Consider the following 22,873-nt stretch of genomic DNA (forward strand, 5'->3'; position numbering starts at 1 on the left):
CAGATGAGAAATTAAAGTTTCAGAATCACTAAGAAAATCTGCAACAACAGTAGCATTGATCAATGCAGTATTGATCTATTACTGGTTTTCTTCACTGAGATACATACAGCTTAGAACCAAATAACATTAATGAAATTGCATGATAGATCTCACTGAATTCAAAAAACATGCCAACAGTCACATCACCAAAAAAAAATCACACAACACCAGGTTATAGTCCATCAGCTTTATTTGAAAACACAAACTTTTGTAGCTCAGCTCCTTCCTCAGGTGTAGTGTGAAGGAGCTGAGCTATGAAAGCTTGTGTTTTCAAATAAACCTGTTGGACAATAACCTGGTGTCGTGTGATTTTTGACCCTGTTCACCCCAGTCTAATACTCCACATAATAACAGCCAGATCCTGAGCTTTTGTCAGTATTTAAACACTGAACATATGAACAGAATAAAAAAGATATGAGCTTTTGAGCACTGCAACACAAAAACAAAAACGATTTTGTTTCTTACAAAATTTCATAGAATGAATATTGACATTGCAATTTGGCATGGAAATTCTACTCAATGTAACGTTTTTACACAGATGTTATTTTGATGCCGAAAAAAGTCTGTGGTACCAACTATTCATCCTTCCTCCCATTTTCACATTAGACTTATTCTTCAGTTCTCTGAAGACTATTCCTCAGCCATGAGGTGGTGGTGATTAATCCAACTCTCAACATGTTATACAGGAGTATTTTTTCATGCACTCTCCTCTTCCTTCTGTAATTAACTGCTTGATCTCTGCTCACGGCCTTCCAATTTTATGTTTTACAAAGAAATTAATAAAAAGGCTTGTACTGTTATTTGTGCATATATAACTATTAGTTTGAAAGATGTCCACATTGACTACCAGGTTTGGTATATAGCTAACATGCACATCTGATCATTTGCTTGTTAAAACTGCTATAATAAATGCACTTTACATGAAATAGATTTCATTTCCTTGACATGTTCAACTGTAAATCCATGAAGCAATCAAAGTATCAGACTCAAATATTTACTTAGAGAAACCACTTGATGATGTGTATGTGAAGGGGAGGTCATTTTTCCTGCAAAATGACAATACACAATTTGCTACAACAGTATTTCGGTTGTAGATTTCAAATGAAATTAATTTAGTGACCTGACAACCCAACGTCACCAGGTATCACTCAACCTTTATTTAACAAACTGATTTTAGTGGACAGGTATTAACTTTAAATTCAGGAGATGTTTTTCCCCCCTGAGAATACATTGGTTAACACAAGGAGAAGACAAAGGTGTTATCTACATGGCTCATGGCAAAGACAGTAGTGGTTCCTGTTTTGGTAGGCCCGAAGTGCGGACTCCTAGCAATATTGGCAAGGCAGCAGCCACAGCTTTGGCTGTGTGGTGCATTTATATTTGCGAGTGGTCTGGCTGAACCTCTATAAATTGTTAGGGTGAAGACAGTGGTGTTGGTGACTAGGAAATGCAGTTCTAGAATTAGCCAAAGACCCACCCATGGTCTGGTCTAACTAAGGTTTAATACAGTAATGGCCTGACCTCACTCAAGTTATCACACTTATCAAATCTTGCTGTGAATTGGGAACAAAAATCCTGCTAGAAGACAGGTAACTGATCTGTCCTGCTTCCAGCTGTGCAATCTGAAATAGATGGTCCGAAGCCAGAAAACAGTAAACAAATGAAACTGGCAGTGTCTCATATACCAAGTCTCACTCTGCACTCAAAATCAGTTGACACAATTTACAAAAAAAATCTACAAAATCAGTCTCATCAATTTAGTTGAGTTTTGGGGTTAGTAACTGCCAATTGGGCAGACATGGGTTCTGCAATTTTGTTTCCTCCAAAACAAAAACCATCAAATTATCAATATCATAGCTCTCACTCCAGTTCAGCACCAAAGCAGTACTTCCTTACTGGAGGTAATGCCTTTCACCGAATGTTAAGCACAGGTCCCATCCACCTGTTTGAGTGCAATGACATTGTTTTGTAGAGGAGCAGGAGAGTTAAGCCCAGTGTCCTAGCCAATATCATTCCGTCAATCAATATCTCAGCAAAAACAGATCATGTGGTCATTAGCACATTTTTGATGGTGGGAGCTTTCTAAAAGCAAATTGGCTACTTTGATTTCTAGAACAGCTACTACACTTCAAAAAGTACTTCATTGTCTGTAAAAGCTAAGGCATGCAGTGACCTAGAAAAGCATTATATAAATGCGAGGTTCTCCCTCTTAAACAAAAAAGGATCTATACAGTGGCATTCCATGTTTCAGAACAAAGCAGAGCCCAACAAGCTGTTTAAAAATCAGATAGCACAAACAAAATAAAAGCTGTTTATCATTCATGACTGGTACAAACCTCTTTTCATCCTGTCAACAGAATATTTCAAATTATGCCTCAAAATTGCTGACTGCATCAAGGATGCTGTAAATGAAGACGGTTTTAGTATGGAAGGGCAAAATGTGTCAGTGCAGGCTTGGAGGGCTGAAAGGCCTGTTCCTGTGCTATCTTGTTCTTTGCACAATGTTAAATTCTTACTCTTACACATTAATCTTTTGAGATTTCCCGATACTTTTGAATTGGGTGAGTTACAGTCAAAAGGATATTTAGTCACTCTCTGAAATAACTGACTGAGCCTCCCAAAATATGGATTTGCAACAAATGGAGCCATCTTTACCACTATATGTGCCTGAAGGTCAGCATGCTGCACAAACCCAAATCCCAACTGAATTCAATACAATGCTGCAGAATGAAAAATGGAAATTAGCCTGCACTTCCTTTCCTGAAAGCCAAGTTTGAAACTCAGATAAGGCACCCGTCCTGCAGCAGTTTGCATTGAGGAACATGAAAATTACTATTGCAACAGTAGTCATTCAAAAATATTTTTACTGGCTAAAGAAGAAATTAGTAAAATGTCATTCTGCTACAGCAGAAAATGCTTTGAAGGCCAGAATTCAAAGGTAACTCCACTGCACTTATCTAGATGGTCAAAGTACTTTGAGGATTCTGTAAACCATGATCTATTATCACGTAGGAAAAGTAAAAATCCAACTTTTTGCACGATCCAGATTTCAAATTTAAATACAACAGAAATGTGACCCAACCAGTTAAGTGTTCATTTTTTTGTTTTGAACCTAAGTAAACAATAGCACAAAACCCTACAGGAATTTGAACAAAAATTGAAAACCTTGGGAACACATGGCAAGTCAGACAGCAACTGTGGACGAAACAGGGTGAACACATCTGGTTAGATCCTTCTACAAAACAGAACCGAGTCAAGACTAAACTCAAAACACTTAATTCATCAATCTATTCAAGATTCTGCCCAACTGTACATGTGGATCCTACTTTAGAACACTTCAAAACCATTTCACTGCCTGTAAAGCACTTTTGGATATCCTGAGGTTTTGAAAGATCTTAGTTAAATATAAATTTGACATTCTTCCCATTATCTGCAGTATTTTTAAAAACAATTATTCCTCTACATTTCAGTGGTGTAAGACAAATTCAACAGCAATAATTAATCTATTTATAGATCACAGCCTGATTAATTCCAGAATACACAAAGCTCCTCACGAACAGTGGATTACTTCTGAAGGGGAGTGATTGCACCAAGAATCGTGCACCTCGTCTCAAAGACCAAAAACAGGAAGAAAATTAATTAAGAGATAGTAGGAGCTGCTGATGCTGGAGTCTGAGATAACAAGGTGTCGAGCTGGATGAACAGAGCAGGTGAGGCAGCAGAGGAATGGAAAGCTGACACTTCGGGTCTGGACCATTAATTTGCTTTTGATTAAACTAATTATGGAAGGACTGTCGATCAGGACAGTTGGAGAATAACTTTTTTCCCCAAAACACCTCATTGTTTTATCTGAGCAACTTAATGCACAGGTTCCATTTAAAGACTTATTTGAAAAAGACAATACTACCTATAATACAACCTAAACTTTGCAAGTTATTCTAGATTATATATTCAAGGCCTGTTGGGATCCTCAAATCTTGGTATTCAGAGGCAGAAATATAATTAACCTGATCAAACTGAAAGTGCTCTACATCTTTAATTTCTTCCTTAATGATGATTTTTAAGATAACATTCATCCAGCATAGAAGGGTTACAGCACCTGAAACATTAACTCTGCATTCTCTAATCAGCTACTGCCAGAACTGCTGAGTTTTTAAAGCAATTTCTGTTTTATTTATTCAGATCGCATTTTTTTCAGAAATTTTGATAAAGGAATAACACATATAATTCAAAACATTAAAATGTTCTCAAGTGCAAGTGTAAAAAGCACGTGAATTTCTATGGCAAATGTGAGTAGATTCCGATATTTCTACCTTTACTCAGTAATATTCAAACTAGAAAAGCCTGCAAGTCTGATGCTCTGACTGCATGGAATTAGCTGATCACAGCCATTGTGATAACTCAGGTACTTTCACTCTTGCCCGTCCTCAACCATCAACCTCTCTACAAGTGCATATGATCAAGTTTCGTGGTCTTCAACTGCCCCACTCACTGCTCCAGTTCATGACTACCTCCAACAAATGCCAGACTAGGAACCATAGAAAACACTAGCAAATAGTTGATACCTACAGGAAGTCAGCCAGAGAAATCAAAGTACATTTTGCAGAATGGCCATTTGTCAGAATTAGAATCTTAAGATGTTATAAAAAAGCTGTGTGTTTGCACTTCAAGAAACAACGTTAAGATGTAACAGAAAGCCACGGAAATACCAACTACAAATTTAAAGATGACATAAAACTGGAAGTTGCCTCAAAAAAGTTAAGAATTCTTTTGAAAGTTTGAGAATCAGTGAAGGCATAATTGAATAAATCAGATAAAATAGCTTAACTGAAACAAGTCATTTTAAGAAAGGCCTCCAATATTTAACTCCAACAGACAAAAACATAAACTTACACACAAAGACAGACACTCATACAGCCCATCTGCTTTCTTAAACCTTTTGGCCAATAGCAAACTTTCCATCTTGCTCCTCCCTTCTCGGAGGTATTCCTAACAATACTGCAGTAATAAAATGTGAGGCTGGATGAACACAGCAGGCCAAGCAGCATCTCAGGAGCACAAAAGCTGACGTTTCGGGCCTAGACCCTTCATCAGAGAGGGGGATGGGGGGAGGGAACTGGAATAAATAGGGAGAGAGGGGGAGGCGGACCGAAGATGGAGAGTAAAGAAGATAGGTGGAGAGAGTGTAGGTGGGGAGGTAGGGAGGGGATAGGTCAGTCCAGGGAAGACGGACAGGTCAAGGAGGTGGGATGAGGTTAGTAGGTAGCTGGGGGTGCGGCTTGGGGTGGGAGGAAGGGATGGGTGAGAGGAAGAACCGGTTAGGGAGGCAGAGACAGGTTGGACTGGTTTTGGGATGCAGTGGGTGGGGGGGGGAAGAGCTGGGCTGGTTGTGTGGTGCAGTGGGGGGAGGGGATGAACTGGGCTGGTTTAGGGATGCAGTAGAGGAAGGGGAGATTTTGAAACTGGTGAAGTCCACATTGATACCATATGGCTGCAGGGTTCCCAGGCGGAATATGAGTTGCTGTTCCTGCAACCTTCGGGTGGCATCATTGTGGCAGTGCAGGAGGCCCATGATGGACATGTCATCAAGAGAATGGGAGGGGGAGTGGAAATGGTTTGCGACTGGGAGGTGCAGTTGTTTGTTGCGAACTGAGCGGAGGTGTTCTGCAAAGCGGTCCCCAAGCCTCCGCTTGGTTTCCCCAAGTCTAGGCCCAAAACGTCAGCTTTTGTGCTCCTGAGATGCTGCTTGGCCTGCTGTGTTCATCCAGCCTCACATTTTATTATCTTGGAATCTCCAGCATCTGCAGTTCCCATTATCTCTAATACTGCAGTAATTTCTCTTTGGTCTTCAACCCACCACTTTGCCCAATCGCACATTTCCTTTTCGAAAATCTATAATAGGGACTTCCAAGCCTGAGGGTTCATAGTCAAGTCCTGCCAACATTTAAATTTTCTTAATCAAATAGAACCTAGTGTAAGGGCTTCAGGACTTGGAGCAACCTTGCAAAGATGACAGACAGTAGCACTATACTCATTATAAATTGCAGCTTAGGCAGACTTAAAACACACAAATCTGGAAGACACAATGTACCAGACTACAACATTGGCCTGAACACACAAAGATGACAGATTAGCTCTCATCAATGTAATTACAAGTCACAGCCCAGTCTGTCCACAATAACAAGTAATAACAGTACTGAAGTATAAAAATAGTGATACTTTGGAGTCTAAACCTGAAGACAATTCTTCATTTAAATTTTGCCTTGATCGTAGAATCCCCATATAAAGGAAGAGGCCATTCAGCCCACTGACAGCACACTTACCCTCCGAAGAGCATCCCACCCGGATCCAGCCTCCCACCTCATCCCCATAACCAGATGTACCACGGCTAACCCACTTAGCCTACGCACCCCTAGATACTACAGGCAATTTACCACAGGCAATCCATCTAACCTGCTTAACTTTGGAGGAAGTGGGAGGAAACTGGAGCCAGTCAGTCTGTCTCAAACGAAACGCAGTGTGGCATCAAATCATTTGATAAACGAGTCTCGTCTAGTCATTGAGTCATAGACTTCTACAGGACAGAAACAGATCCTTCAGTTCAACTCGGCTTTGAGCGGAGCTATTAAATGAGTACTATACCCAAGTGACGGGATTGTTTTCATCCCACAGAAGCACAAATCAACTGCAGGATATTACTAATGTCAGCAACATTGGAAATTAATATACAGATGGCATTAAGATATCAGGTCACAAAATGCAACAAAGGAGAAATTTTAAAACCACATCATAAGGTCAAGTATAGAATTAGCAGAATCATTATCAGTTATAACTATTAAATATAATTTATCTAAACACACTAAATGAGTTCAATCAACATGAATTGCCATACAAAGTGAGAACACTTTACTTTTTAAAAAGTCTTGAAGTGGAACAAATGGATTTTCCAACCCATATGCAATCACAGCAATTCTTAAAGAAATGGAGATGCTGTAGATGATGCATCCTACAACTTGAGAATTACTTGATCCACCAAAAAATACAATGTTCTTCCAACTGTTTCATTCAGTTATAACTGAGTCACAGAATACTGTTTTAAAATTCTGTTTTTTTTAATGCTAGTACTTAACCTATTGTGGCATTGTTCAAACAAAAATCAAGACTCAAATTGTCTCCATTTAATTGCCCCACTTTTCACAATTATTTGGTCTTTCCTTTTGCCCATTATATGCTACCCCTTGTGTGAAACTCTCACTGTTAGACACTGGGGAATGTGTCCAATGGGCTCAGCTGACTCACCTTTGAATTTTTTTTCTTCTTTAGGTGGGAAAGTGTTGTTCCTGATACATGAAATTTAACTCACTACAGAGCTGATTAAAAATCAGTGTGCCTTAATAAACCAGCACACTACATACATACAACTGAGGCATTTTTTTGCTAAATATGAGGGGCAAGAAAAAGGCTGCAGCCAAAGACTAAATGGCTTTTATTTTTCCACCCGAGAGATCTTCCAATATTTTTATTGTTATTGATTCATTGTGTGATCCAACAGCACTTGAAGTATACCTCAAATGGAGATTACATCTTTCAGGGCACTATGCTTATCGAAAACGTCATCTCTGATTATTATTCCATTAACTTTTGTAAAATCACAGTTCTATGAGTTTACTGCAATTTAACGTAGCATAACAGGTTAAGTTTCAGCAATGCTATGAAACAGTGCATTATTATTTACCATAACAAAGTCTGTATTAAGTCAGGATTGAGAATTAGCCCAGTGCATCCCCTCCCCCCACTGCACCACACAACCAGCCCAGCTCTTCCCCCCCACCCACTGCATCCCAAAACCAGTCCAACCTGTCTCTGCCTCCCTAACCGGTTCTTCCTCTCACCCATCCCTTCCTCCCACCCCAAGCCGCACCCCCAGCTACCTACTAACCTCATCCCACCTCCTTGACCTGTCCGTCTTCCCTGGACTGACCTATCCCCTCCCTACCTCCCCACCTACACCCTCTCCACCTATCTTCTTTACTCTCCATCTTCGGTCCGCCTCCCCCTCTCTCCCTATTTATTCCAGTTCCCTCCCCCCATCCCCCTCTCTGATGAAGGGTCTAGGCCTGAAACGTCAGCTTTTGTGCTCCTGAGATGCTGCTTGGCCTGCTGTGTTCATCCAGCCTCACATTTTATTATCTTGGAATCTCCAGCATCTGCAGTTCCCATTATCTTTGAGAATTAGCCAACTGTGGATGGTAAACATTAAACATTCCATAGCAGAGTCCAGCTATGCTAGACTGATATTCAAATTACAGCCTCTCCAGATTAACTTCTTCTCAAATCACTGATCACCACAATATCAGAGACAATGCACTGAATAAATAAAAAAGTAGATGCCCGATAATTAAAGAACTAGAACAATGGACAGGGATGGCGAATAGTTTAAGTTCAGGGAACTGGGAGGTAGAAGTGGACACATTTTGGTAGATATTTGTAATGATAAAGGCAAAATAAGGCTTGTGAGACTCATGTCCCTAACAAACTATCCAGCATGATGGTATATAAACAAAGAAATAATGGGAGCTCGTCTGGAAGGCTCTCAAAAATCATGAGGTATTTTAATCTACATATAGACTAGAAAATCACATGAAGAAAGACAGCATAGAAGAGGAGTTCATAGAATGTTTTCAGGATTGTTTGTCAGAGCTAGAGCTATATGGGGAGCAGGCTTTACAAGGCTCGGCATCTTGCAATGAGATAGGATTTATTAATTATTTCAGTGTTTAAATTTTATATTCACTTGGAGAGGGGGCCAGGTGGGTCTATGACTGAACTGAAATAAAGGGAAATTATGAGGGCATGACAGCAGAACTGAACTCGAAAATTAGTCATGGAATAGGTAAACAGAGCAGCGCAGACATTTCAGATTATATAGAAAGAGAACATTCCAACCAAGAAAAAAATCCAAAAGGGCCCAGGCTGAGAAAAATTAAGACAGCATTAAACTTTTAAAAAGTGCAAAAAAAAGGGTAGCAGGTTAGGAGACTGGAAGAATGTCTAAAAATAGCAAAGACTGACAAAAGATTAATACAGAGAGAAAACTTAGAATACAAGAGAAAGGCAGTTAGAAATATAAGAACAAAAAACAAAGCCTGTCTATCGATATTTTGAAAAGGAAAAAGAGTCAACAGAGTCAGCATTGGTCATAGAGATTGTGAGCTTGCAGAATTAATAAGAGAAAATATGATGGCAGATTAACAGCTATTATGCACTGATCTTCACCTACAGTGTTTACAAGTAACATCCCAGAAACAAGCCTAAATCTGGACATATAGGAGGGTAAAGAATGAACAAGAAAATGATAATCACCAGGGAAGTGGTACTGAGCGAATTGTTGGAGCTGCATGCTAACAGGTCCCCAGGTCAATAGACAATAGGTGCAGGAGTAGGCCATTCGGCCCTTCAAGCCAGCACCACCGCCTATGTACTTCATCCTAGAATCTTACAAATACTGGCTAGTAAGGCAGTTGATGCAATGGTTTTAATTGTCTGAACTTCTCTAGATTCGGGCAAGGATCCATTACATTGGAAAATAGCAAATATAAATTCTTTATTTAAAAGGGAGACAGAAAGCAAGAAGCACATGCCAGTTAGTTTAACAACTGTCACAGAGAAAGTGCAAAAATACATTAAATACGTTATAACAGAGCATTTAGCAATCAGGCAGAGTCAACAAGGCTTTGTGAAATGAAAATCATATTTACTGGAGCTCCTTGAAGTAACATGTGCTGTGGATAAAGAGGAACTGGTGGATGCACTGGTTTCTAGAAAGCTTTAGATGCGGTACCTCACAGGTTATCGTGGGGAATAAAAGTTCAAAACTGGAGAAGGGCAACATGTAAGCACAAACAGAAGATTAGGTTGCTATAAGGAGAGAGCGCATAATCATAAATGGGTAATATTCTGGTTGTGAAGAAGTAACAATGTATGCTAAGGAATTGTCCTGGCACTCCAAGTTTTTACAACTTATATGAATGACTTGGATGAAAGGGTTTGAATTTAAGTTCACCAAATTTGCTAATCACACAAAAAAAACGTTAGGAATGTAAAGGGGACACAAGGAAGCCACAAAGGGATATAGGTAGGTGAAGTGAGTGGACAAAGATATGGCAAATGTGGAAAAATATGAAACATGTCAAGAAAAATAAAAAGATAGATTATCTATAATGATGAGCACTTGTACAGCTCAAAGATACAGAGGGACCTGGGTATACTAGTACATGATAACAAAGTGTGGGGCTGCATGAACACAACAGGCCTAGCAGCTTCCCAGGAGCACAAAAGATATATGAATTGCTCAGTCACCTGCTGTCCCTGTAGATAATTAGGAAAGTAGCAGAATGCTACAATTTATTGCAAGAGTAATTGAACACAATAGTAGGAAGATGATGTTTCTAATATACTGGGCATTGGTGACAACACATCTGCATTGCTTTGTATGGTATTGGTTTATGTATTTCAGAAAGGATGTAAATGCAGTGGGAAAGTTCAAACAAAGTTACGGTAGGAATACCTGGAAATGAGAGAGCTGTCTTGTGAAAAAAGGTTGGACAGGATAAGCCTGTAATCACTGGAGTTTAGAAAAGTAAGGGGTGGTTGGACTGAAACAGACTCGAATCTGAAGGTTCCTGGATGCAACAGGGGCATTTCTCTTGTGAGAGAATCTACAAGTAAAGGGTTGCTTTTAAAAATAAGGGTTACCTATTTAAGACAGACGAGAATTATTTCCTCAGAAGCTTGTGTCTCTTTGGATTTCTATTTGTGAAAAGTCAGTGGAAGCACAGCCTCTGAATATTTTTAAGGCAGATACTTTTTTTTAAGGAAAGGAAGTGAAAGGCTATCGGGGTAGGCAGGGATGTGGAGTATCCAGATCAGCCATGATCTTAATGAATGGTGGAGCAGGCTCAAGGGGCTAAGTGGCCTATTTCTGCTCCTAATTTGTACATTTGTATGTATCAAAACAAAGCAAGGTGAATATTCTTAAAGATGCAGAAGCACTGATCCTCACTTCTCGCACAGTGGAATCTGTTCCAAATTCACTCAACTGACCCAGTTACATGGCTGATGAGCCCTCCCCATTCCAGGAATACTGGACTCAAGTGACTTTAATTTTTCTGAACAAAGACTGTTATTACTGTCACAATATTGGTATACTGATGTAGTTCAGGACTACAGCAATTCAGGACTCTTATAGCATTGGAAGACAAACTGAGAGTTACAGAACAAGTCTATTTTAGAAGAGTAATTTTGCACAAGGAGAGTATCATGCTTCCTAGTCATTGCAGTACTGGAAGACTGCAATGCCATTTCTTTGTCCCAATGTTAAATTGATCTTGCAAATGAACTGTAATATTGACAGATAACAGATAAGCAAACTTGTCCTTGCTATGTGAAACCTGAATCTCAACAGATCTTTTACACAGCACTCAAAAGGGAATTTGGCTCGAGAGCATTCAGTTCCAAATGAACTGTATTTCAGGAGCAAAAATCCATTATCCAGGAAAACTGAGTGACGTGATAGTGATTACACAAACATCAAGGACGGCGGTGAGAACCAGCATTGTTATTGATCTAAAATAACAAATACCTTTCAATAAATTAACCATAGCTAAACCAGGGTCAATTATTTCACTATTTTATGCTCTCAACTGAAATAGAACCTATGAGGAAAAAAAAATTACAATCATTCCTGTTCTGTTTTCAAAAGTGGCATTCCTGCGAAGTTACTGGAACAAAGGAACAGTTATCAGGGGCTGTAGCAGCAGGAACTCAGCCCCAAGCCATGTCTTCAACTGTTTCTATCTGATTAATTGGGACAGATACACTGCGCTGTAATGTTCTATGTTCTTTAATGATAGAAGAAGAGGAGCCATCTTATTAAGGAGAAACCTTGCATTGACCTGCAATGAAATAAATCCCTTCACTTGTCTTAAAGGTCATACAACAGGTGGATAATGTTCCTTCATGTCATAAAAATGTTAGTACTCATTTTACAATAAAAGTGACGGTGACAAATCTCTGCAGATGCCTCACAAACATCAGGTTGGCTCAGTTGTTAGTACCCTTACCTCTGAATTATGTAAATCTAGCTGATACATACTTAAGCCAAAGTTATATTTGAGTGCAGTAGACTCATACATTGTCAGGGATATTGAATTTTGGATAGCATCTTAAATTAAGCATCCATTCATCTGATGTAATGAATCAAATGGACACAAAACAACTCTGAAACAAATCAATCGAAACAGAGTTCTACCAATGGCATGGTCAACATTCTTCACCTAAGGACAACAATATTAAATCTTCAAACATCTAACATATTGTGTGCGTGGATATATTGGCTGCACTCCGTAAAATTTATGTATTTTCAATATCGTGAGGCTTGATAAGTGACAACTGCTTGTCTTTGGCATCCACAACAACGGAGTTTAACATGTGTAATATCCTACAATCACATAGGTTCATGGTGCACCAACTCACTGGATCCTTCCTCAAATATCAATTTTACAAAACTTACTAAAATCACATTAGTGTTTCACAAATTCTGTAACCACCACACTATTGAAAACGTTTAATTAGGTGTCTCTGTAAAATCAAAATCCATCTAGACAAAGCTAGGTAACACATTAGAGACAAGAAGGGGTAGAGCTGAATGAACACAGCTGGCCAAGCAGCATCAGGGAAGCTTTCCTGCTCCTCTGATGCTGCTCGACCTGCTGCGTTCATCCAGCTCTCCACCTTGTAGTCTCATATTCTCCAGCATCGGCAGATCCTACTAAGTCTGTAACACGTTAGATTTGTGTACCAATACAAAAGGAAAGAAAAAGTACAGATCCTGCGATCCCTGTTCTAGTCAAGCCGAAACAAAAAGAAATTTGAAGATGGGACATCATACACCGTTCTCAAAATGCTTAACACGCAAGTTGATAGCAGCATTAATGGTCTTACATTTAGAAACAGGTATCTGTGTAGAAACAGACTGCGTAGAAACAAATTAAAAATGGGAACAAAAAAAGGGACCTCCAACAACTTGAACAGATAAACCTGGGGTTTGTATGACCAGAAGTCACTCATGAAGAGATTGATGGCCCAGAGAATCAAAGGGACAATCTCTGGTCTGTCCTGGATATCTAAACTAGAGCAGTACTGGTAGCACAATAATTGACTACAGATTCCTTGGGTTCAAAACAATCATAGTGAATTCAAAATTCCAATTCCACCTTTCTCCACAGATGTGGAGTTTCTCCAGCAATTTCTGTTGTTATCCTGACAAAATTGTCAAGGATAAAAGAATGATTATTTGGTGAGATATCGGAGGCTACCACTTAAACCACATCCCAGCACCTGAGGTTCTCTTCAAAGAAGTCAAAATGTAACAGTTTCTTTTTAATTTCATAATAATTTGTATTTAATATCCTCACCAAAATAGTCAATGGTAGGTTAAAAAAGAAACTAGAAAACTACTGACTGTCAGTCATCACCCTAAATTTGGGTTCAAATAATACCAAGTATCCGAGACAATGGATAGATTTTAGCAACGGGTAAGGGATCTCCCATGCCCACGTCTCTCAAAGTCAGGACGGTTTGAGACTCATCAATGGAACCCTGATATCTATCCTGCTGGAAATAGTTTTGCACCCCCCTGAAAAATTGGAAAGGAGCGACCAAGTGCACACTTCAGAGCTCCTATCACACCTCCAAACAGACACCAAGACACTAATGTAGGCTATTCCACATTTATGCTACAGAAAGTCAGTCAGGAAGTAGAGATCAAGTTCAGCAAATGCAAACAGAAAACACAAAAATCATACACGATTTCCACAATCCATAAAGTACACCATGCCCAGCTATAATCCAAACTAATCTATAACCGCCAATGTTAAAGAGGCTTTTCGTTTAACCATGAAACACCTCGTCCATTTTAACAAAGCTGGACGCAATCCAGAAGAAAAACCAAATGTGTTCCCGTGCATTAAGATGAAACGAGTGGCTGGATTTTAGAAGGGGGCGAGAAATGCACCGTCCAGCTCATCCATTGTGCCTAAGATACAATGCACCACACTCGAGCGATCGCAACAGACACAGCTAACAGTTAACATCCCACACAAAAAGGGCATGCCAGCAAAATGAAAAGCAACCAACTGGCGGAGCCGAGTGTGGGTGCACTTGGCAGCAATCGTGCACACATCGGAGCGGCAATCACTAAAAAGCTGCATTTATGATCATTTTAACATCAGAGCCCGTCTCGGATCGCAGCGCCTGAGAAACCATTCAGCAAGGAGCGCTCAAGTTTGCACGCACATGTGGCAACGCGAACAGGTTGGAAGGCGTGAGGGAGCGCTCGTACAAAAGCGAGTATCTGTTGCAGCATTCAGGTCGCCCAGCAGCACGCCGCCGCCCCCCTCAGCCCCCAAAGTGCCCGCAGCAGCATTACCTTCCTGTGGCGGCCTTTGAAGACCACCGCAAAGGCTCCGTGTCCTATGAGATCTTTCCTGTTGTACTCGAAGTCCCCCACTACCTCCATAACCGGCAAAGCTGCGGAAGAGGGGCTAAGAGGAGAGGGAGGACGAGAGGAAAGTGGTGAGCGACGAGGCGGAGGACGGAGATGCCGCTGGCAGGGTTTCTTCCTCCCTCAGAGAGTAACAACCGACTTTCCCAGCGAACGCCAGCAGCTCTGAAGAAGCTGAAGCAGCAGCAGCTCTCCCAGCATAATCCCACTCCACTGGGGTCTGATTCCTACGCATACTTGGCATTAAATAGAGCATAACAGTTACACAAATGTGTATGTGTGTACATATATAAATAAAAGCGGGTGGTGATGGAAGCCTTCCCTCAACGGTGGAGTCACCAAAATAAAAACGACACCCTTTCGCCACCCGCCCCCTGTGGTGTTGCTAGGGTGTTTTTATTGTTTCTCCTGTCATGGCAGCAGGGCTTGATTTTTCTTTAAAAACAGACAACCGACCAGCCCACCCGTTCACTTTCACCACCGACCACTCGCCGGCCCTGACGACGACCCGGACTGAAGGGAGAGAGCCGCCGCAACGCGCCTTATATAGGGCCGCAGCACAACCCGCCCGACCCCCGAATACTGTCTCCCTCCGCGCTGCGCAAACAGTGCGCCCCCTCCTCCTTCTCTCCCCTCCCGCCCCACTCCAGCGAAGGTGGACGACGTGTGGACCCCCAAGGAGCGACTCGCACCTGACGTGGAGCGAGGACAGGGCTTTGTTTTTCCGCGGTTGAGGTCTCTCTCCCTCCGCCACCAACGGCTTTTTATTCCCCACCCCCTTTCCCTCCGCCGGCCACCTCACCGGCCGCTCGAGCATCCCTCCGCCCGGTTTGTTTACATGGGCGCGCTCCGCCCCGTGCTCCTCCGCCGCCTGCGAAATAGCTCGCCAGCCCCGCTCTTGTTGTTCTGGATCCCAGAAGGAAACAAGTGAAATGGGTCTCAGTATCCCTTTTTCACTTCAGGCCTGGAGAGGCCTACTCCGCTCAGACAGCAGTTGCATCCTGAGGGGCGTCAGCAGCAGTAAGAGCTGATGTGTGTCTGTGTATGTGGAATAAAAACATTGAATATGCAATGGTTTGTTTTTGCAAAGAGATGGACCCTGACTGTGACGTACCCCCCAGTCGTGCGTCATTTCCGTCCCTTATGTAAGGAGTTTGATTGACAACTGTTAAAGGGACCTCCACCCCACTCATGGGGACAATGGTCTAGCCCAAGGGAAGGGCTCAATAGCCTTATCCTACTGCTTGCTCAATGCTCCTTAGCAATACAACATTTAGAACTGAGAGCGAGGGTCTGCCACTCAGCCCCTCCAGCCTGCTCTTTGCCACTTAATATGATCATGGCTGACCTCATCTTGGCCTCGACCCCGCTTTCTTGCCCGCTCTCCGTAACCCTCTAACCCATTATTATTTAAAAGTCTGGCTATCCCCTCCTTAATGTCGGGGCATTCGCCACACTTTGAGGTTGTGAATGCGACATAGTTGTGGCTCTTTGAAAAGTAATTTCTCCCCCTCTGTTTTAAATCTGCCAACTCTTATCCTAAAACTATGACCTCTCATTCTTACCCCAGTAGAAAACATCCTTTCATAGCGACATGATTATGGGCAAACGATAGCTAAGGGATATTATCACTGAAGAATTAATGAGACACAGTTCAGACACTATTTCTAGAATTAGGGAGCATAGTCTAACAACAAGGGCCAGACCATTGAGCAGAAATGTAAAAAAGCACTTCTACACATAACGGATGGTAGATGTTTGAAACTCTCTTCCACAAGCAGCAGTTGATGCTAGCAAGTGTTACTTTTAAATCTAAAATAGATAAATTTTTCTTTAGCAAACGTTAAGGATTCTGGGCCAAAGGCAGCTATATCCATTAGGCCACAAACAGGCCAGGATCTCATTGTGTGGCAGGATAGACTAAAGGGGCTGAATGGACTACTCTTGTTCCTATGTTATTCATCTAGAGACCCAGGTGATGTTCTGGGGATAGTGTTTCAATTCCTCCATGACAGATAGTGGAATTTAAATTGAATAAAAATCCAGAACTACAACTATTCATAGAATCACAGAATCCCTTCGGCCCAACAAGACCACACTGACCGTTGGAACATCTCACCCAGACCCATCCCCCGAAAACCCACCTAAGCTAACTCCCTGGTGCTGTTAGGCTGCAGTGCTAACCACTGAGCCACCGTGCCACCCCAACATAACACCAAGGCATAATTATAAATTAGGAGCAGAAGTAGGCCAATCAGCCCTTTGAGTCAGCTTTCCCACTCACTGAGATCATGGCTAATCTGATAATCCTCCACTCAACTTTGCAATCCTTTCCCAATAACCCTCGATTCTCAAACTAATTAAAAATGTCTCCCTCAGCTGTGAATATACTTAATGACCCAGCCTCAACAGCCCTCTGCGGTGAAGAATTCCACGGATTCACAACCCTCAGAGAAGGAATTCCTTCTCAACTGTGTCTTAAGTGTGCAGTCCCTTATCCTGAGATTGTGCCCTGTGGTCCTAGACTTTTCCACCATATCCATTTGTCAAGCCCTTTACGGTTGCTTTCATTTTTCTAAATTCCAACGAGGACGGACACAAACTACTCAACTTCTCCTCATCAGACAGACAGCCTCCATACTCGGTATCAGCCTATGTTAACTCTCTTTCATTTTGATCTCTACAGATGCTACGCCACCTGCTGAATTTCTCCAGTATTTTGTTTTAATTTTCACTGTGGAATGTACGAGGACAGACGGCCAAGGGACTGGTCAAACAAGAAGGTTCTGTAAAGTATCTTAAAGGAAATAACTGAGGTGGAGAGATGAAGAAGCATCGGGAGAGTATTCCAGAAGTCGGGAGCCCCAGGCATCTGAAGGCAAGGCCTTTGGTAGTGGAGAGAATACAATCCAGAATGTGCAAGAGGCCAGAATGAGAGGATTTTGGATATCTTGGGGGAACATGCACCTCTTATTCTTTACAACTTTGAGAGAGAATTCAGAGCATGGAAAAAGCCCAAAAAACAACTCCTCGGGTTGTTTTGTCTGGAGCAGCGGAGGCTGATGGTATCCCACATTTAACCCTTGACTCTTCCAACTTTATCAATGAATAGATATGTACCAAATTAAATAACAAAAACAATTTCATTCAAGCAGGGCAAGGCACCCACTAGCAATAAAGCCTTGCAACATTTGCACAGAATCCTCTTTCTGAAGGAGGTCACTGGACATGAAACATGAACTCTTTCTCTCTCCAGAGATGCTGCCAAACCGGCTGAGTTTCTCCAGCAATTTCTGATTTTGCTAGAGATTTTAAGGATTTTGCTAACAGCAACGCAGGTATTGTATTACAGTTTATAATCCAATCCAACTCGGCAGTTGTTTCAAATAAAATGGTTTATTTTTATGCAAGTAAAATCATGTTATAGCTTGCCTTTAAACTGTCCACTGCAAGTCTTCTGAGAATAACAGTTTTTGGTAATATAACAGGTCCATGTGCGCTTTGCAGAAAACTAACCACACCATTCTCAATTTACAATGGGATTACAGTAATGTTTTTACAATAAAGGAGAGACAAATCACACAGAGGATGGAGTAGTTAATTTTTGTCATTATAGCACAAAAGGTCTACCTCCACATATTCAGTTGGTTTCATTGACTGTACCGCAATGTTCCCTGCAGTTACATGAGTCAAATATTAGTAAACAGAAATTGCTGGAGTAATTCAGCTGTGGAAAAGGGTCATCGGACTCAAAACGTTAACTCCATTTTTCCCTCTCCACTGATGCCGTTGGCTTTCTCTAGCAATTTATGTTTTTGCTTCAAATTTTCAACTTCCTCTGGACTTTGTTTTACATTAATAGAATCCAAGCGATTTTCACACAGTTCCTTGCCTTATCACTGGGTCCATGTCCTTTGAGGCCCTCCCTAACAGCACTATGGTTGTTCCTGTATATCAAGGACCACAGCAGTTCCAAGAGGACAACTTAGCGCTGGGTCCCAGGATGGGACTGGTTTGGAAGAGAGAGTTCCAAAAAATGAAACCAGATGGATCCAACACACCACGCTTCTAAGGACTACCAAAAATTCACAAACCAGGAGCCCCCCTCAGACCCATAGTCTCGCTACCTGGAACACCAACCTACAGATTAGCCAAGGAACTACACCAAAGACTAAAACACCTAGTAGAAGACTCCCACCACTCCATTCGCTCCACCCAAGAATTCCTGAACACCATCAAAGACACCACGATAGAAGAGGATGAAATAATGGTCTCCTTTGACGTAACAGCCCTGTACACATCCATCAACATCAACCTGGGCAAAGAAACACTGACTACACTATTAGAAGAACCAAAGACACATACACCAGGCACCAGCAACCTCAACATCATCAAGCTAGTGGACCTATGCCTCACCACCCACTTCACTTTCAATAACAAAACCTACAGGCAAACCAACGGTACACCTATGGGATCTCCGATATCAGGGTTCTTAGCAGAGGCAGTAATGCAGAGACTCGAGCAAACAGCTCTGCCAATCATCCAACCCAAACTTTGGGTCCGCTATGTGGATGACACCTTTGTCATCATTAAACAAAACAAATTAGAGGAAACATTCAAGACCATCAATAATACCCTTCCTGGCATAACATTCACAAAAGAGGAGGAAAACAACAGCAAACTGCCATTCCTAGATGTCACAGTAGAGCGAACAGCCAATGGGGAACTTCAAACCAGCGTCTACAGGAAAACAACACATACGGACCAAATACTGAACTACAGGAGCAACCATCCCAACACCCACAAACGAAGCTGCATTAGAACATTATTCCAACGAGCCACCACACACTGCAGTACAGAGGAACTACGCAGAGCAGAGGAAAATCACCTATACAGCGTATTCAAAAAGAATGGGTACCCTATGAACACAGTCCGCCGATTCCTCAGCAACAAACCCAAACAAACAGACGAAACAGGCTCAGAAACCATAAACACCCTCCCCTACGTCAAAGGCATTTCCGAAATGACTGCCAGACTACTCGGTCCTCTTGGCATCAGGGTAGCCCACAAACCCACCAACACACTCAAACAGCAGCTAATGAACTTAAAAGACCCTATACAGACAACAAATAAAACAAACGTTATTTACAAAATACCTTGCAAGAACTGTGACAAATACTACATTGGACAAACAGGCAGAAAGCTAGCCACCAGGATACATGAACATCAACTAGCCACAAAACGACACGACCCACTATCACTCGTATCCTTACAGACAGATGAGGAAGGACACCACTTTGATTGGGACAACACATCCATCCTAGGACAAGCCAAACAGAGACACGCACGAGAATTCCTAGAAGCATGGCATTCCAACCGGAACTCCATCAACAAACACATTGATTTGGAGCCGATCTACCATCCCCTGAGAAAAAGAACAGGAAATGACATCACCAACCCAAGGAAACCTAACCAGATAAATAGAAAGCGGGACATAACACTAGCGCTTCGTCGGAGGCTCACTGATGATTATACCTAGAATGCTGACGAAATGTCTGAAATCTAACCTTCCAGCTCAGCGAGCAAACTCACATCCAGGAAAAAGCATGGCAATAAAAGCTGGGCCTTTATTGAGAACAGATCCTTGCTAATGTCACGAAACAAACCAAATTTTCTGGTCATTCAGAAATTTAAACGCATGCTTCTTTTCTCGGGATATGAGCCCCACTGGCTGGGATGGCATTCGTTGCCCACCTTTTAAATGCCCTTCAGGACGTGGTGATGAGCTTCCTTCCAGAAACGCAGTCGTCTATGCAACACAAGGAAGAGGACCAAACCTGGGGTATAAACTGGAGATGCGTACAGAGCCAGAATGGAGCTACACAAATGCATGTTGTCATTGTGCACCACAGGGATTCTTTTTTGTTATCCCCCCCAACCTCAGACACAGAAAGGAAGCTATGAGGGAGATAAGGGATTCCACAAGTTATAGATTCTTGCGCATTTGTGGTCTACGTTGATTTAATCACATGGCGAAGCGTGCGTGTTCCCTTTGTTACAGTGACATCTATTAAAATGCTGAAAAAGGCTGATAAATCACTGACCTGCTGGCAATGCTTTTCATTTTGGCCCGTTATGTACCCACGCAAAGGCATCCAGCTGATTACCACAACGAGATAACAGGGCTCCCACACAGCAGGATTATACATTACACACCACTCAGCACACACAACGCTATTGATCCAGGGGGGTGTCCTTTGGGAGCAGGACAGGGAAGGAAGACATAAACAGAAAACTGTGGAACTGTGACTCTCAAAAAAAAACAACCCAATAAAACCTGGAGTCCAATACAATCAAAAACAGACTTTGGTTAATTCAGTCATCGCGAATCAGTGACCTCCAATCCTGGGCTGAACGACGCTCATTTTCAGTGGCAAAGCAAGTTTCGCTGGAAATGGTTTGCGTCGGTGAAATCCAGAGGAGAAACAAATGAAAGAGAAACTCTTCAAAATATTCCGTGCCGTCACCACCTCCAGCTGTAAAACAAGACATGAAGAGATGCTCGATGCAAGACTTCTCTTTCCTTTACAGTACGATGTATATTGAGGGACAAAGTAGACAATTTACATAGTGAGTGATCGGAGTCTGGAATACACTGCCAGGGGTGGAGGTGGAGGTGGAGGCAGATACTTTAGGGGCGTTTAAAGAGCTTTTAGATGAGCACATGAATATGCAAGGAATGGAGGGATATGGACCAAGAGCAGACAGAAGGGATTAGTTTCATTTGGTGTCATGTTCGGCACTACATTGTAGGCCGAAGGGCCTGTTCCTGGGTCTAGACCATTTCAATACTATCCAGGGCTTGGCTTTCCTGGTGCCTCAGGACTTTACCCAACTAAAGGGCAAAGGTGGATGAACTGCACCCTAAGTATTATCTGCAAGTGCAAACCTAAAGGCGGCGGTAGGTTTCTACCTCCAACAATATTAAAGAAACTCCACACCATCCAGGACATGGCAGGCTGCTTGACTGGCATCCAGCCACCACTTTCAACATTCACACTCTCTATGAATTGTGGTCGAGTAGCAGAATGGGCCATCAACAAAATGCTCTGCGGCAACTCACCAAGGCTCCTTCGACAACACCTTCCAAAGACAACTAGAAGGGCAACAGATGCACGAAAACATCACAACGTGAAGCTGCCTTCCAACTCACACATCATCATGACATGGAAATGCGTCACTGCTCCGTCACTGTCACCACGTTAAAATACTGGAACTCCCTTCCTACAGCACTGAGTGTATACGCATTCTCCAAGGAATGCAGATGTACAAGGAGGCAGCTCAACACCATCTTCAATGAAATAGTCAAAGAAATAATAGCTTTTGGTGTTGTCCAAACTACTTAATATTAATCAGTACTAGGGCACACAGACTATTCTGTGATAGTGCACACTGGAGATCCAAGACATTACAAAGAGTTCCCAGCTCTATCTCCTGTACTAAACTCTATTCCAACGCTAATCTCTCAACTGTGAGCGCTACAAATATTTTACTGAAATGTAAATGGAAAATGCTTTCTTGTAGAAAGTGAAAACTTTTTTACTCGAAGGAAAGTGGAACTGTGTGGTGTTAACTCATTGGTTATACAAGATATGTAACTTTCCGTCAAAGCTGGATTTGATGCAAGGTATGTGTCTTTTAGTTTAAAATTGTGATGCTGCAGCATTTTGATGGGTTGTTAGTGGCAATTTTGTGCAAGGAAGGGCAGGGGGGGCGTTATAGAGAGGGAGGGAGAGAGTGGGGGGAGGCAGACACACAGAACTTTTGGGTCTGCAGAATGGAATTCGAAGCTATCCGACCAGTTTCCAGGATTTTCTGTTTTAATATTACTGAGGAAAAAAAACAAACATTTGGCTCCTTTAGTTATTGCTGAGGATAAGGAGATTTTGCAAAAGATATCAAGAAGCATCAGTTCATTTGCCAAGTTAAATAAAGTAATTTTGGGGAAAGGTTAGCTAAGGCTTCTGCACCTTTCTCAAATCCGCAAGCACCCATCAGACCAATCACATCTCCTTTCCCTACTTACATTCTCAGCACTTTGTCTTTCCCTCCACTCGCAACTCTTTGCCCATCAGGACTCCAATCGACAGCATAGACCTGGAAATACGGAGCAGAAACATATTGTGAAACACATTTACCTCACAAACCCATAGCTATCAAGCCATCAGCCAAATGGCTGCATTTAGTCTGGCTTCAGTAAGCAACAGACTG

At 41.9% G+C, this 22,873-nt stretch overlaps 2 protein-coding genes across 7 annotated transcripts in view; both read right to left on the bottom strand.

The window, feature by feature from the left end:
• Nucleotides 1–15,680, bottom strand: part of ulk2 (unc-51 like autophagy activating kinase 2) — a 109,808-nt gene extending 94,128 nt beyond the window's left edge. For 2 of the 4 annotated variants that reach the window (XM_048556794.2, XM_048556792.2), the window contains exon 1: nt 14,528–15,104. In XM_048556794.2, coding sequence (XP_048412751.1) covers nt 14,528–14,617 — 90 coding nt within the window. In that variant the 5' untranslated portion in view covers nt 14,618–15,104. Of the gene's footprint in view, nt 1–6,492; nt 6,574–14,527; nt 15,105–15,404 lie in introns of those variants that run through there. The other 2 variants (XM_048556793.2, XM_048556795.2) reach the window with 2 other exon arrangements.
• Nucleotides 15,681–17,979: 2,299 nt separating this feature from the next.
• Nucleotides 17,980–22,873, bottom strand: part of nle1 (notchless homolog 1 (Drosophila)) — a 36,364-nt gene continuing 31,470 nt past the window's right edge. For all 3 annotated transcript variants that reach the window (XM_048557252.2, XM_059655371.1, XM_059655373.1), the window contains 2 exons: nt 22,689–22,759; nt 17,980–21,138 (listed from right to left, as the gene is read on the bottom strand). In XM_048557252.2, coding sequence (XP_048413209.1) covers nt 21,126–21,138; nt 22,689–22,759 — 84 coding nt within the window. In that variant the 3' untranslated portion in view covers nt 17,980–21,125. The remainder of the gene's footprint in view (nt 21,139–22,688; nt 22,760–22,873) is intronic.

The sequence above is a fragment of the Stegostoma tigrinum genome, chromosome 27 (assembly GCF_030684315.1).
Source record: "Stegostoma tigrinum isolate sSteTig4 chromosome 27, sSteTig4.hap1, whole genome shotgun sequence".
In the NCBI taxonomy this organism is placed as follows: Eukaryota; Metazoa; Chordata; class Chondrichthyes; order Orectolobiformes; family Stegostomatidae; genus Stegostoma; species Stegostoma tigrinum.